The 17,538-nt window shown below is 34.0% G+C and overlaps 1 protein-coding gene across 2 annotated transcripts in view; it reads left to right on the top strand.

Annotated features, from left to right (window-relative positions):
* The window catches only part of LOC106469898 (RNA-binding protein 26-like), a 95,622-nt gene that overhangs the window by 7,719 nt on the left and 70,365 nt on the right, over positions 1-17,538 (top strand). For both annotated transcript variants that reach the window (XM_022398476.1, XM_022398475.1), the window contains exons 2-4: positions 6,483-6,601; positions 15,280-15,599; positions 16,178-16,278. In XM_022398476.1, the coding sequence (XP_022254184.1) occupies positions 6,483-6,601; positions 15,280-15,599; positions 16,178-16,278 (540 nt within the window). The remainder of the gene's footprint in view (positions 1-6,482; positions 6,602-15,279; positions 15,600-16,177; positions 16,279-17,538) is intronic.

The raw sequence follows: 17,538 nt of genomic DNA, 5'->3' as shown, positions 1-17,538 counted from the left end.
CATTTTCCTTACCTGAAAATGTATTTCAGGTAGATACTTACCTCTCTGCACTCCTAAGAGCTATTACTTAACAAGCAACTGCTATAAAATTTCCTGCACATGCGACAAGCTGGAACAAACTTCCACCCCAACATGTATCTATATGTATTGTGTGAGCCTAAGATAATTATTAGAATGTTGCAGCCATTCAACTATAGGAGGATGAAACAACCTCCATACACAATAAATCCCTTGAGCAATAATACATGATTATGGGCTCATTCTTTCTTCTGAACTACCTGTGTTCAAATGTGTTTTTTCCTGTGCTTTTTGAGTTTCTAGTCTCTTTGATCTATTGCCTCTCTTTATTTAGTACTGCATTATGTTTGTCCTCATTGCACTTTCATTTCTTCACCTGATTGCAACTTTATTTTCACTGTTCACTACATTTATTATTTGTGTAACTTCAAGCAATAATTGCAAAACAAAAAAGTCTTGAGGCCAAATCATTCCTCTTCAAACATTCTGTTCAACAATGGCAACCAGAAGCATTTTATCTTTCATTAAACCATTGTTCATTAGTTATTCTCTTAGCTCACTTTAGCTACCCCTCACCTGTTCCATGTCTTCTCACATCTCCTCACTGTTTCGCATCCCACAGGGTGGGCCATTGAGATACTTAGCAGTAACTCTACTTTGGAGCTAATTCTTGGCTTTGGAATCTGCATTGTGTAGTCCATCTCCTCTTGCTCCTCATCCTCTCACCTATCCTCTTCTCTCAAAACTCCTACATCTTCAACACCTTCTTGGGAGTTCTCTCATATAGTGCAGACTCAACCATCTCTCTTGCATCTTCATGGCATGGAGTTCTAGGCATTGAAGGCTCTTCACTCTCCTTCTCTTCTCACCTTTGGGACCTCTGGATTTTCTCTACACACGAGTCCCCTTCAATGAGTTCTCAAGGATCTGTAGCACATGTTCTATTACCCCTTATATGTCCTTGTGCCTTTCCATTAATTTTCAAAAACCAGATAAAATATAGGTACCAAAAGTGGGTACCACTCTGGTGGGTAATATAAGAAATGACCATAGAAGTGTCAGAATGGATAATCATGAGGTGACCGACAACTGCAACAGAAAATTTTGATAAGCCTGAAAAGTTGCAGACATATCCAGAACGTTGATAAGCTGGGATTGCTCCATTGGAAACCAGATACTGGAGAGAGTAAAGGTATCAAAAACTACCATAACCAGAAAGGAAGACATTGGCATAAAAAGCAAGTTGGGTAGTGTGGAATACCAAGTTGGAGCAATCAAGCCACCATGACAGATAGGAAGGAAAACCATAGCCCCATCCATTTCAATGATTACTGGTTACTAAGCAGTGTTATCCACACATTTATCTTTTGCCTTGCATATTTCCCATTCTTTCAGCTGTTTTCTCCTTCTATTTACTTGTGGTTATCTTCTTTCCAAAATTCATGCCATTGCCTCCTTCCAACTCCTGTATCATAAGGACCTGTTGATTTATTTCCTGATGACTCCTTTTATGTGAAGAAGTGGACTGTTCAGGAGAATGATTATTTGTTTTTCTTCAATCTCCGTTCTGTTTTCTTGTTATTGCAATCATTCCATTCCAGATAGTTTTTTTTTCATGTTCCTTTAAGACTGTCTATTTCTATCCCACTGAGACTACTCCCTTTTGTGAACATCATCATTTCCTGTTTTTACCATGGCTAATCTCCTCCTCTAGAAACTTATCCCCTTCCACTTTAGCTAGTTTGGTCCATCAGTTTATTCATCTGGCACATTCATATTTTTGGATGAGTTTAACTTACTGCTTTATAACATCACCTCCCATAAGATTAGGCATATCACAGCCTCTCTTGCCTCCTTTTGATGCTGATCTGTGATAGAGATCCTACAGGTTGGTATGTGGATTTCTAACACATTCATCTCCCATTACTAACATCACTGGACAGTTTCATGTGCCTCTATATTTTGCCTCCCTCCTATTGCTATTCTATAGTCTATCCAGAGGTTCTTGTGTGGCAAGTTTTGTCTTTTTATTTTATTTTTTCTATCCCCTTTGCTGATCTATTTGATCTTCATGACACAACCATGTATGTGTCATTCCTTTTGTACATATTCAACAAACAAACAAAAAACAGACAGCACTAGGTGTACTCCTAGGTTTACAACTAGCTCATGCTTGATGACAGTTCATGTACACTCTGGTGTTCTCACCTATGGATATTTTCCATCCTCCCATTCTTTTGGTGAAGCATGGGAGAACCTATACTTCCTCAAGCTCCAAGCAACTTGAGATGTTTATGTGGAAAGTTTTCTCTGCAAGTTGTGCTTTCCCCTTGTAATAAACTGGTTAAGCCCACACCTCATTTGAGATGTACAGTTGGGGTGTTAGCTGAATATGTAGTGCAGTACAATCCATTACAATGTCTTTCAATTCCTGGTTTTATATGTCCAGCCAGATGGGACTTTGATTTGCCTTGGGATGCAGGTGAGGGCTTCTCTTCCCTTCACTTGCTGTTATAGTATCCATCTTATTCAAGTATTTGACCAAGATGTTATGACTTAAAGCCCAAGCCACATTACACACGTTAATGTTTCACTCACTTTGATGAAACATTACCATCACCACCACTAGATTATAATGAAAACTATTGTGTAAAGGGTACTTCTTGCTTGAGAGGGATGCAATTTACCACTGGGTGATACTCCACTAGGTGACCTCAGTTTAATAGAAGTCACACCCCTTGTGCTTTCCCTTTCTGTTGCTATGTCAGAAAGAAGCTCATCTTTGTAATTGGTAAGCACAACCCTCTCCATCACTATGGGAGTCTAGTGCTTTGTGATGCAAAGATGTAAGTTACATTTAATTTACCTGAAAATATATTTCAGATAGATACTTACCTCCTTGCACCATCTCCTACTGTTCCTCCACGCTTCTAGTGCATTTCATTTACTTCATCAAAAATGAGTGTTCATGGGAATTACTGCACAAGGATGTTGAATCACCCTTCTATTGTGGAGAGCTACAGCTTTATGACAAGTACGTTCATAGGCTGGTGCATTACTTGTAGACACATGTAGGGATGGGGGTGTGTTCAAGGTTTGTAGCATGTTCAGGAAATTCTGTGGCAGTTGCACATGAGGTAATAACTTTTAGTAGTACAGAGAGATAAGTATCTATCTGAAATACATTTTCAGATAATGAAAATATTAACTATATTATCTGAGTACACTTTCTAGTTTTGTTCTCATTTCTTTCCATATGGTTTTTCACATTTTTTGTAAGATAAAATTATATAACTATCAAAAAGCTTTATTTTACAAAATAAATTCATGTTACTCTAATTTGTATGTTTTTTTTTTATCTTAAATTTAGACTAATTGAAGAATATCAAAGATAATAGGTTTTACTTTGGTTGAGTTTTCATTTGCCTAATGAATATGAATTATGATTATTAATTTTCTGTAATTTGTTACAAAGCATTTAAATAACTTGTAGCTATAGATTTAAGGCACACCCCAGAATTATGTAGTCAACATTAAAACTTAAAACCACAAAGTTAAGAGAGTGCTCTTACTTTAGATATCTCAGGTGCGACTGTTTTTTGTGTTACTTCAGTTTTTATATATTTAAAGAATTTAGAGAAATGTTGTATGTTACATATATATCTCTACTAGGTATGGTCTGTTTTAATTAGACAGCAAGCATTAATCATATTATTAAAGAAATAGTATACATGTGCTACTAGTCTAGCATACTTATTTGTCTGCATCTCCAATGGGCTTCTGCACAAGATCCAACAGAATGCTTCATTTTGATATGGTTTAAGTTGTTCTCAATGTGCCTTTGTGACAACTCTGCATAGCATAGCCTACACTTTATTAAAGGTAAAATTGAAAATATTGTCCCTCGGTGGGACATGTGTATATATTTGGACTTAAAGCACTAAAATCCAGGGTTTGATTCCCCACATTGGACACAGAAGATGTGGATTTGCTCAAACAAAACTTCTATAAAAATATAACCTGTGGCATAGAGGTCTTATTATTATACTTTTTGATTCATCATATTTTCTTCTGTGGATTGAAGTTTTGCCTGTTCAAGGGTCATCAGTAAAAGTTGGGTCATTAAACCCAAAAAATACAGTAATACCACCTCGGCTTCAGTTTGGGAGAACTCACCTGCTATCAGCACAATTACATAGGCTGCAGTTTGGGTGAACTTGACTGAGGAATATTTTGTTTAATTTGTCAGAAGATTGAACGTTATCTGAGTCAACCTTCTTCTTCTGATAGTGCTCAGCTTCCTCCTGAATCTGCCAAACCTGTTTGTGATGACCAGGATTTTGTCATCCTTTTTCCTCCTCCCGATTATGCCATGCCTTCCCTGCAGAATCAGTTAGACTTAATTCAGTTTTTTATACATGTTTTCTCAAGTTTTTTCTGTTTTATCCATTTTCCAGTTTTCTTATAATCCTGTTTCTTCCTTATTATATAACACCCCTTCCTCCCAGTATATTGTTTTCCCTCCTGATGTCAGGGTTCATGCATTTTGTTTTTTCAGTTGCGAGCTTGTGCTAACCTTTCTCACCCTCCACAGGCTACAGATCAATTTGCATTAGTTTACCATCAGGCAGATTACCCTTTTCTTGATTCTCAGTAGATAGAATAACTACTGCCAATATGGGAGGCTAACCCTGACAACCACGTCCATTTACCCAGGCCTAGTTTTCCTGCCTTTGTCTTACCTTTATGACTTTCTGCAGTACTTGTACACCATGCACATCTTTTCTGAGGCACTTCACTGATCTTATGAGGGATTTTAGAGCATACCTTCTCCTTCCCTATCTCTATGTTGACACGATTGTCCATCTTGGCTCTATTTTTTCTTACGTGATTTCTGTGCTATTGGGATCATCTGGGGAGAGATGCTGTCTTACCCCAGGAAATTTGCAGATGGCTCATTTTCTCCAGTGGTTAATTTTTGGGAATATTCCTGAAACTTTGGAATCATGTGTGGAATTTGTGAGGCAAGATTCGACTTTTCATTTTTGATTGCTCATTTGTCTCGCCCTTGGCCCTTGCAATCTTCTGTTCCATGTCTGACACCCTCTTGACCTTTACCTGTTCCTCCCACTAGGTTTTCCACAGTTTGTGTTTATCGACACAGGTCTCGGTACCAGTGACTGTACTGTGGGCTCTGATCCAGTGGGGGCTCATTTAACTCATTTTGTTTTCTTCTGACAGGAATTCACTACTGATCATTGGGTTCTTCAGGTCTTTCAGAGGGACTTGTCATCCAGTTCCCACATCCATTCCGTGTCTAAATTTCAGACTCCCTATGAGCTTGAGGCCTGTGCCAAAAAGCTCTCCTGCACCCACCCCCACCCCTAATTGGCTCTATGCTCATGATAGGAATTAAAACTAAGCATTGGTATAATCAATTATAAATGTTCTAAAATCCATCTGTGACATAGACAAAAGTCTTGAACTGGAATAGTGACATTTATTTGAGAGATTTAGTCATATTAAACAGTTATTATATCTTTGGGAATTGTTTTGAAGACCTTGAATAATTCCTATGTCTATTAAAATTGGAAATTTATTTTGAAAACACTATTTTTTTGCTCTCTGCTATTGTGGAACCAACATATAAAAGAATATTAACTTTGAAATAGAAACAAAATTTTCTTTCATTCTTTGTTGTAATCTAAGTGTAGGTTTCTTTGAAATAAAAAAAATACTATCATGACCCACCAGTAAAAAATTTTGTCGGATGAAGAATATATATCACGGTGCTCTTATATTGGAGAAACAGGAAAAAACATAACCACCAGACTTCAGAAACAAGGATGCAGTCCATTACATGTTTTGAACATTTCCATACATGGCAGTATTTCAACATGACTACTAGTATCAATGTCTTAAATTTGTAAAAGAATACTGCCATGCAAAAAATTAAAGAAGCACTTTTAATAAAACACCCCCAGCCAAGTAAAAACAAATATCCAGGGACAACCAGTTATGGAGCTTGTCTAATGCCATAGACTAACCCTATGTAATAAGTTCATTGACCCATAGTTGAATTAAATTTATTTTAAGTTCATAATTAATTTAGAAAGATTGGCCACTTTGATATGTAATTTGATCCTTAAGTCATGATATTGATATTTACATGGTAATTTTAAACCTTTTAGTGACTGTTTGTGTGTGTGTGTGTGTCATTCATATCTCCTCTTAATACCATTTTTCAATGGCTATATTCTTTGTAATGATACTTGTGAGTTTCTTCTCATTGAAATGGCATTGTTGTTTGACATGTTTTTTACTTTTTTTTTTTCATACTCTAAAGGTAACATTTCGTTGTAACCTGTTTACATCTATGCTTCCGCTTTCATGCTATAAATATGTATGAAACATAATATTATCTATGAAATTGTGTATAATGACTTTTTTGTTATACACTGTAGTTGTGAGGCTGACCCACGTGCTCTTTCAAAATATGTGATGGCACTTATTAAAAAAGATAAACCAGAGAAAGAGCTGAAAGACAATTGTTTGGATCAATTGGAAGTGTTTCTTCAAAAAGGTAAGGCTAATAATGAATATAAGTTCTAAGTTTTATGTGCTTGCAGATTTAAGTGTTAAATTCTCAAGTGTAGAGTATATAGTGTTTTTAATTTGTCAGATGGGTTCAAGCAAGGTTTTTCTTCAACACAGCCATCCATTTTGTTTTTTGCTCTTTAGAGAAGTATTTATTTTTGTCAGTATAACTGCTGGAAAGGAGCTACAGGAAAATGTTGGGGTGTGGGGAGCTGTTAAAGTACTCAGTATCTATAGATTCATTTGATATGGGACATCTGTCAGTGTCAGTTTTATTGGGACGGATTCTTTACAGTGGGTGTCTGTGTCTTTTTGGTGATCAATTTCAACAATAAACAGACAGCACACAATACACTTGTTTTAAAATGATATGTTAAAACCAAGTCAAACATATGTACAAAAATGTATTACATTATTGGTTATCACAGTTGTATCCAGAGCTTTAAATAATTATAATTCTTGTCAAGTGTCCACATAGGCAGGTTTAATTACTTTAGAACATCCTTTGACAAGACAAAGAATTTCCCTCTACTCTGTATTACAATAAAAGGTTGTGATACTCACTTTAAAATCACCACTATAACTGTTGGTTACCTCTATCTCTGTTATTACAATATAAGGCTGTGAAACTCACTTTAAAAATTGCATGTTATGGCTAAACTCGCACACAGTCTAACTTCACTTTTACTGTCACTTTCACTAAATTACTTTACTTCTGTATTTGTATGTATTTATAACAGGTGACAGGAAAACCTAGAAATATATAGCTGTGGAGTAACAACAATATTACACAAAACTAAAAAAAACTTAGAAGTTTCGAGTAAGATGACATCAACAATATTACAATAGCATAGTACAACAATTAAACTGGATACACAATGTACGACTTGTACAGAGTTACGTAACAAAACTTGTGATAACTATTACTTTTAAAATAATTAACTTTTAATGCTCTTGTTATGAAAACTAAATAATCATTAAATATTAAATCACTGAATAAACTAAATAGTAACTCTGAAACTAAACAGTCTTGTATATCCAACAGTCACAATGTGGAATGGTCTTGTGCTGAGAAAGTTTGTGAACCTGTGATATAATATAAAATACCTAAATTTTTAGTGACAGTAGCTTTTGTTATAAATTTCTTTTAACTTAAATACTTTATTTGGTTTTATAAATTTGAAAATACAGATTAATTACTGGAAACCTTGTAATATGGCTTTTGATCTTTTAATTGTTAAAGTAGTAATAATCCTTCAAACTCAATTAACTCTCTCAACACGGGCTCCGTGGATTTAACTGACCATGTAACCTCTTTGTACTTGTATAATGTCTTTATAGATTTGATACTACTAACTTTTAATATAGTATGTATATCTTTGCAAAATTTGGCAGTCTTTTGGTAATCATTATAAGTCTTTCACATAAAAAAATCATATTTTTTGTGAAGTATTTTAAATAAACCAAAAAAAAAATTACTGCAAATACATCAGGTATTTGTTTTGAATAGTCTGTGCAAAGTGATTTTCATATTAAGGTTAAAATACTTTTCTTCATCTCAAAAATCTCAGTTTGATTTATGTAATCTCTAAAACCTCCTAAATACATTTCAAATGTTTATTTTCAGTAAAACTTTATATTTTATCTATTATTTTCTCAACCATAACTCTATACAACATTGGTCAATTTGACCAACCTTGTAACCACCAAAGAAAAAAAAAAGAATTGAAAGAAATGTAAATTACCTTTGTTTTCTTTCTAGAATGACTTCACATTGTAACATGAAACCACATTCATTTATCCTAAATAGCTCTAAATTCATAACAATATACATCTATTTATAATTTAATTTTATTGTTTTATTGCCCTTTGAACCATGTCTAATAACTATTTGTGCTATTATAAGTTGTAACTCACTTTTGGAACAGTGGAGGTAACATTTTGCTATTGAATTATGTTACCCACGAGCTACTCACTTGCATGCCTCGTGAAACATTTTATTGTATTATTATTTATTTTACCTAATCTAACCTTAACTAACCTAAAGAGATCCCTATTTTTACATTTTAGTTACTTTTATAATAATCAATAAAGAATAAACTTGAAAAACAAAAAATAAAATACTTACCTGATTCTTATTTTTTCTTGCTGTCGATTTTCGATGTTATGTAAATCTATTTTTTTTATATTAATGGTAGTAATACACAAAATAGTTTTTATTTAATTAAATAATGCTTCAAAGAACATAGAATGATAACTTAGAAAAAGTAGACAGTGACTATCACAGTTTTTCTGGCTTTTTAACTATTTGACAAGAACTGTTACAAAATCATCCAAGCTAGTTGTTATCTTTCCTGTTGGAAAGAAGCTTGTGCTACCAGTGAAATTGACATTTCTCCATTGAGAAAACAATGTAATATAACACGTCATTTGATAGATGAAAACCTTGGCTTACTATTGGTTATAGATTATATATAATTAAACTTAAGAATGAGAACTATTAGCAAATCTTGATGGAGAAGATGTGACAGGTGGGTATGGCAAGAGGGGTCTGATTTTATATTTGATGGCTCTGTAACCAAACAAAATTGAAGGCTATAAAATTATGGTTTGTCTGAGTAATGATGATTTATTGTGAGTAATTTATGTGGAATTTTGTACTTATTGGAGGGGTGGTGGATAAAATACAGAAGAGGAGATGCCTAGGGAAAATATGTCATTTCTCACACTAGGGGAAATTCAGGATTTTTTAAATATTGCCTTAAAAAATTGAGAACTTAAAACTTGTATACTATTAAAATATGGATTATTAGCCAAGATTTTATGCTAAAATAATTGGTATAACTTGAACAAAAAATAGATTAATGAAATTTTGAATGTAAGTCACTAAAACCTTGTGACATGCGCAGTCAAGGATGCCCGTTGTGATGTAAAATTTACCAATGATTTGAAAAATGGTAATATCAGTAGAAGTATTTACTCATAGTGGTAATTTATACCTTCTACCATTCTTGGTTCTGTAAGAAAACTGTATTGCTTTAAATGTGTATTTTATGTAGAGATTATATCTATTAGTTCAGTATTTTCCTGAAATTAATACAGTTTTATTGTGTACATGTTGATATTAAAACACTTATTACTGGGTTTTATATAATTATAGGTGATTTAATACTTTACCAACTAAAAAAAAAACATGTACTGTGTTAACTACATTGTGGTAATTGAATTATTTTACAAAATAGTTGTTTTTCACATTTTAATACAAACATGTTAACTTATTGACTTGTGCTTTTCTATCTATGCTAAATATATCCTTAATAGAAACATTAACATTGTTCAACAAGTTTTTAATTGATCATCATGAATAAGTACAATAAGGCTGCAGTGATCATATACCAAATGCTGCAATGGCAAGTAGCCTGTACAATCACCTAGTTTTATCCAATGTTTCAGCTGGTAATCTGCTGTCATCTTCAAGGAAGTCCTGAAAAGGACAATTTCTGTTGTATTTGTTCCTGAGTGTTTTTGATGGGTGTATAATGCATTGTTCACTTGAAACCCAGGCTGCCTTTGGTATATTGATCAGCATGCTGTGCTAAGAATAAGAAAGACAACAATATCCTTCTGAATACACTTCACACTTTCAGTTGTATTATACCTGCTATTTGTTGAATGATTTCCCTCCCTTTAGTGAACAGATAAAAAATAACAATATCTTAACTTAGGAGATCTGTGGCCTTGCTGTTTAATCCACATACCACATAAGGGCCTTTGAAAACATTAAAAACATGTGTGCACTGATGCTAAAGTTTTAGGACAGATCATAGTCTTTGTGTAGTATCCCACAATCCTAGATTACCTACACCATTAAACATTTTCATTATTCCTATTCAAGATGATATTAACTATTACCCTTTTCTAACTTTTACAAACCCTTGCACCACCCCTTCAATTGAGTATGATTACACCCCAGAGTAAAGATGATTGCAGATTGGTAGAAAGTTGAGGGAGGAATTGTCTGAATTCTGTCATGGAATAGGAGAGACAGCAGTTTCTTTTTTGAGTAACTTTTAAGCTACAACGTGAGGGCTGAAGTCAAGCAGTTTCTCTCACAGCTGCAATAAAGTTGTAATAGAGGAATCGAGGTTGGGTTTCACCACCAATCTGGGAGGATGCAGTAGCATGCTTGTTTCCAAATATGTGGTGACCAGTACAGTTAATGCAAGACTAGGCATGGATTGATACTTGCAGGTGAAAATATATGAATGTGAGGTTGAGTTTTCAGATACAGAAGTTTCCAGAACTTTGCTCAGACTTGCAGTGTATTGGTCTGGTATTGCTGACTCTTCACTGGCTTTAGGTAAGTGAGGTAGGATTCTGTCTTGTTCTAAGTATTATCTGTTACAAATGAAAAGTTTCTATCTTTTGTCTTGGCTCTTGCTTTTGCATCTTAGAGATGACGCTACTGCAGAAGTTATGTGCTAGTTTGGCTTGTGGAATATGCAAGTTTCTGCTTTGTAAAAAACTACTTAATACCAGCAAGAAGGAACTCGGAAACAGTGAATTGCACAAATACATATAGTGGGGAAAGTCACCGTTAATTCTAGTGCACAAGTGTATTTCATCAGACTCTACAGTCTTAATCTCATGTGTTTCCACCAGCTTCTTTGGTGATGGAACCTATGCATAATAGACACTATTTTCAGGATATATACCAAGCTGCACTTGTTCACATTTACTCTTAGAATGTAAGATTTATGTAAGAGTTGTTATAGTGTTGTTTTTTCAATTTATTTCTGAAAGGATCATATCATGGTTAATTTACATTTCCTAGCTTTTTAAACTGCTCAGTTTAGTTTTTTTCTGAATTCTTGTTCTTTCTCTGGACTGTAAATTGTGTCTTCTGTGATTGTAGCTATATTTGCAGTGGGTATTTTGTTATATCTAAGGGCTAAGTTTAGTCCTTTATGTGGTACACATTCTTCAGGTTCTGGAAATGGCCATTAAGTCCATTATTTAAGTGTTTTTATATTGTCAGGAGGCCATGTTTTGAGAATCAGTGAGTGAATTTATAAGTAATTTGAATTTCTTTAGTGTGTACATGTATGTGTGTTGGTCTAATGTTTGAAGAACTCTGCTTATCTTGATTTTTATTTTCAAACTTCTAATATAAGTCATTTATGACATTCTGCACCTTGTGTTTATGTGCTTATTTATATTGTTATGTTTGAACCTATCTTGGAGCTTGGCTTTATTAAGTTTCTCAGTAAGTCTTTTAAGGGTCCAGGTGGCGAACGAAAGAGGCCTATACAAGGTATGTTTTTCCCCAAGTGTTGCCAAGAGGAAATGTCTAATGCACACTTTTTTGGGAAGGGGTGTGAGGGCCACAAAAGGTTGGGAACCAATGCAATCTAAACAGCAGAAACTTTTCATGTTTACAAGAAGATTCTCAAATTTCAACCTTGTATATTTGGTGAAATATCAATAACTTTGTCAAACACACAGGAGAAGCCACCCCTCTTGGACTTCCATGATTGTTCACTAATCAACTTTGCAAGGCTGATGGCAATGTTCATAACCAGCACATACTCCCCTACATAAGTCTTACAATTCTACATTCAGTTTTCCTGCTCCAAACAGTAATAGAATTTTTTAAACCAATTTATAGCTTGTATAGGAAGCTGGTTAAGCTGTAGTAGTTTTCGGACATTCTATTCCTGTGACTGATATATATATTTGATGTTCTAAAATGAATACTTGAAAACTACATGAATGTTTTTTTTTTTTTTGCAATACACAAATTTATAAGCCTTGTCATGGTTTAGGGGAAAAAAACAAATGTTTTTACTCAAGTACAAATTGCTTGAGTAAGTAGAGGGCTATAAATCTTTGTTTTTTATGTATATTTTTAATCATTATATATTTGAGTATGAAACACATTATGCTAATATAATAACAAATTGGCAAACAGCAATTTATGATCATAAGGAAGTGGTTTAGTTTTGGGGGAATATACTAACTCTTCTGTTGAAACATGTAGTATGTTCCTCCAAACCAAAACCTCTTTGTTATGCTTATAAATTGTTGTTTGCCAGTTTATTATTGTTATATATTTTTTCAACAATTAAAATGTAAGAATTACCAATTTCTCAGCTTAGCCTAACAAAACTTCAGTAAAATAAAATGTCTCAAATGGCATTAGCTTCAGTGAGATGTGAAACATGATACTTGCATCATGTGTCATGTACGTCAACTTTATGGGAAACAGCTAATGGGCTCTCACTGCAATTGTTTTTTATGTGGGAGTTACTACTCCAGTGGGTACAAAGTTCAGCAATAAAACCATAAAATTAAAAGAAAACATGTGAAAAGGTTAACAGTTGCAGCTCATAAATAATTAATTTGGAACTTTATGATCAGTAATGCAGTGAATACAGAGGAAAATGGTTTCAGAAACATTACTTACCTTTCTACACCACTGTTGTAAGAACTATTACCTCATGTGTAATGGCTGTGTAATTTCCTGCACGTGTCACAAGCCTTAAGTAAATTTCTGCCCCTACATGTATTGTGCCAGCCTATGATTTAATTGTCATAATGCTGTAGTCCTCCACCAGTAGGAGCGTGACACAACATCCATGCACAGTAATCCCCATGAGCACCAGTGCATGATCAAGACATTCTTTCCTCCACGCTGCTTACCTAGTTTTTTGTCAAAGATACATCTGTTTTACTGATTTCCAGTTACTGAGTGGCATTATCCACATAGTATCAGCACTATTCCCTTTCTGTCTCCTGTTTTCTCTTTCCACTTACTTGTGATCTTCATCATTTGAACATTCATGCCTTCACCACCTCATGAGGAATGGTTGGTTTGTCTCCAATCATCTTTTATGCCCAGTTAGAGATTTTCTTTGTATCCTGTTCTAACTGTTCCCTTTCATGAACACTTATGTCTTACCTCCTCTTCTAGGAACTTTTCCCTTTCCATCCAACTGGCATATTTTTCTTTGGATGAGTTTGACTGAATGCTTTTTAATGGCAGTTCTCATAAAACTTGCTATATCCAAGCCTCTCTTGCTTCCTTTTGATGCTGACCATTGGAGGAGTTTTTCAGTCTGTCAGTCTGGTAATTGGACTTTGCCAAAACACATCATGAGGGAGGAAGAAACAAAAAAAATATTTACATAACATGTGGAACTAAACTATGTTAATAATGTTTAGTGTTATTGGATCCCACCAAGTGGCTGATGTTGCCTCATAGGGAATACTTTCCCATCAAGCAGGGGAGTACAGAAAGTATTATATCCACCTGCCCAGTATATCTATTTCATTGACCTGGCTGTTTCTATACAAAACAACAGACAGCACCAGGTACCTGCTTTTTTTTTAACATAGTAACCTGTTGCCCTGTCTTTTTCATTTGAGACCCAATTTCCAAATGATTGTGTATGATGATAGTAGTTCATACACACTGTGTGGTGTTCTTCCCTACATGTATTCCCCATTTCTTTTCAGTTTGTCTAGTATGGGAGAACCCTTACCTCCCAAGTCCCTAGGGATGTTGATGTGGACAATTTCTTATGGTAGTGGTGCCTTCCCGCAGGTAAGTGGTTAGGCCTACACATCTACACATTCTAACATTCCACCCACCTTGGTGATACATAATCACCAGCACTGGATATTCCCGATCTCCCTTGCTTTAATTTCACAGTATAAGGGCCTTTCTATCGCTATTTTAATAAACAGCTTATCTTTGTAATTTATCACACTGGTCTCTGCACCATTTTCAATGTGGGATTCTAGTTCTCATTGGTGCAGAGAGGTAAGTAAAGTTTCTGATGGTAATATTATCCTCACTTGAAAATGTATTTCAATTAGATACTTATCCTTCCTCCTCACTTCAGGTGCATTTTATTTGCTTTATTAAGAATGACCCTACGATCATATGCTAGTGCTCACGAGAATTATTGCACATGGAAATTGTGTCATCCTTTTATTGGTGGAGCACTACAGCATTATGATGATTGTCATAGGTTGGCATAATACATGTAGATGTTGGAGTATAAGTCTTGTGGCATGTGCTGGAAATTACACAGCAGTTACTGTGAAGTAATAGCTCTTAGTGGTGCACAAAGAAGTATATATCTGAAAAATAGTTTTTTAATATTCTTTTAGGTGGTTCTAGAGGTTATTTAAATGAAATATGAAAACTTGTAGATGAAAATAAATATTTTTGTTCTTTACATGAAAATTACCATTCACTCAGACTGACTCAGTATAGTGTTCAGAAATCCATGGACAACTCTTTCATAGATTGTGGTCAACATACTTTTAATGTTTACTAAAAATTTGCCAAATGTTTTGAAATAGACTTAGTAAATTCAGAATTACAGTATGTAGTTTGTTTAGTTTCACAATGTCAAGGTTGGTCAACTTGACCACCTTTGTTCTTATAGGATTAATACGAAGTTGGTTATTTTATTTTCATTTATTTTTTATGTTTAATATCTCACATGATAATCATTTTGGATAAACTTATAATTTATTAATTTGATAACGAACTATTTTAAGGAAATGCTGAAATTAGGCCATTGTTTGTGCTGTGTTTAAGCTTATGCTGTTTCTAACATAAAACCATTACACGATCTTTATATGTTACAGAAACAAAGTCTTTTGTGGACCTGTTGTTCGGCACTCTCAGTAACAAGTCCTATTTAAAACATCAACAGCTAGTTGGAGTCCCTGTTGTTCGGCCTGTTACAGTTCAACCAGTCACGACAGTTGCTACTAGTACAAGCACTACTATTGTACAAACAACAGTTGCTATTAGTGCCAGTACTACTGTTGTGCAAACAACAACATTAAATGGTACTACTTCTAACACCAAATCAATTATGACCATTCCTACTCCACAGCCTACTCCTGCTGTAACACCTGCCATCCCACCAAAACCTGATCTGAAAAAGCCCAAATCAGAAGGAGTAAGTGCAAATTTCACGTACTTGAAGTTTTTTGTTTTTTTTCATTTAATAGCAGTTAAGTTTTATAAAGTGTAAATTGCTGCAAAGTATAAGGTAGTCTCTCTTACTAAGGAATAGTACTTACTTACCTGTTCTCTCACAGGTGTGACCAGTGTTGCCATGTAGTGGCCAGAAACATTTGTTATACTTGTCATATTTGGTAAAAATAATTGGGTTTAATAGGAGAAAGTATATAGTTTTGGATATTTTTTCACTTTTCATTTGAAACTTGTATTCAGTTAGAATATTTTTGTACTGAGACAGTGAAATTTTATAATCTTGTTTGACATACTGTTGAAATGACATGTATTTTGGGCCAAACAGCTTAAATTTTTTTCTGATTGGGTAGAGAGAAATTAGTTATTTTTAAAAACAAAATAACTACTTTAAATGATGAGGCCAAGTAATTTTCCTGCATCTTTACCTTACAAGTTAATTTAAATGTTATTGTTATTTTAAAATATATAAACTTAGTTAAATGCTTTTTATTAAATTGAAAAAGTTTTATTTTTATTAAGATTGAATAAATTTGTGAATAGGCCTCAGATAATGAAAACAGAGACACAAGGAGATCAGGTGCTAAAGCTCGAAGCAGAAGTTGCTCTCGAAGTCGAAGCCCAAGTGGAAGGGGTAACAAAAGGTATAATCCACCATTCTAAATCCAATTTTTTTAATCTCAACAAATGAAATTATAGGTGTAAAAAACACATTTAATTCAGTTAAAGGGACATGTATTTTTGTCATGAAAATCACTAAAACATTAGAGGATAAGACAAAAGTGATGTAAAAAAAAACAAAAAAATTTGAAACAGATATCTTCAGGGTAAAGATCTCATATACAAAAGGTATTAATTTATCAACCTACCTTGACAAAAAAATTGTTTAAAAATTGTTTAGAGAAATAAATTATTGGGAGTGGATAATAAATTGTTAAAAAAATTTTCAAGTGAGTGTTCATTAAATTTTTTTATTCTGTGGGTGACATACCCTGTCATTGACTTTCATGTAGCTTGGTTGAGGGTTGATAATGTTGTTTGAAACTGTAGTCCTTGGGTGATAAAATTTGAATTAATTAATTAATTAACATAAATCAGCAATACCTATACTTAAATATTAAAATAAATTCAAAATGGCTTACACCTTTTCTATATAACCCTTGCCATCTCTACATTAAGGGACTGTGGGAGAAAATGTGAACATATAGATTTAATAAGTGATGGGCAGCAGTCAGTTAAAAGTAGTACTATTCTGTTAATGGTAAGAGGTCTATGCCATAGGATAGAGCACATTATATTATTAAGTGAAGAATGTAAGTATGAAATTACAAAAATTTAACTGAATGGATTGTAAGGCATGTAAGAAGAAGTGGGCAGAGGTTTGATTCTTAGCAATACCAAAAGATGTAGTTAAAATGTACAGTAGATATATTTTTAAATTTTGAATGTTGGAGTGTTAATATTAAGTTTAGAAACAGAAGCAGTTATTAAATCTGGTTGACGAAAATGGCTCAAATCATACTTATTTTTTTCAGCAGTGGTTTAGTGTTAAGTTTTATAGTATTGGAACTCTGACAGAATTATTCATGTGTATGACATCACCTTCAGGGTAAAGATCTTGTATACAAAACCTAACTTTTGTGAGTTAATTTTAAATAGAGAAACTTTATATGGAGCACTTATTCTTTGTGACTGCTTGCATTAGTACTAAATTGAATACACACACATATTACCAAAAGAAAATATGCAACTCATCTTCCTTTAACCCTTCCATTGCAGCTGGGACGTATATTTAGGTCCCAGCTGCAGTGAATGGATTACATTAAGCAGCAAGGAAAAAACACACAAACTGAGCACTGTATAAAAACAAAAACTGAGCACCATATCAAAAACACAAACTGAGC

The sequence above is a fragment of the Limulus polyphemus genome, unplaced genomic scaffold (genome assembly GCF_000517525.1).
Source record: "Limulus polyphemus unplaced genomic scaffold, Limulus_polyphemus-2.1.2 Scaffold3715, whole genome shotgun sequence".
Classification (NCBI taxonomy): domain Eukaryota; kingdom Metazoa; phylum Arthropoda; class Merostomata; order Xiphosura; family Limulidae; genus Limulus; species Limulus polyphemus.
The sequence above is the reverse complement of the archived record's forward strand: the minus strand, read 5'-3'. Positions and strand labels throughout refer to the sequence as shown.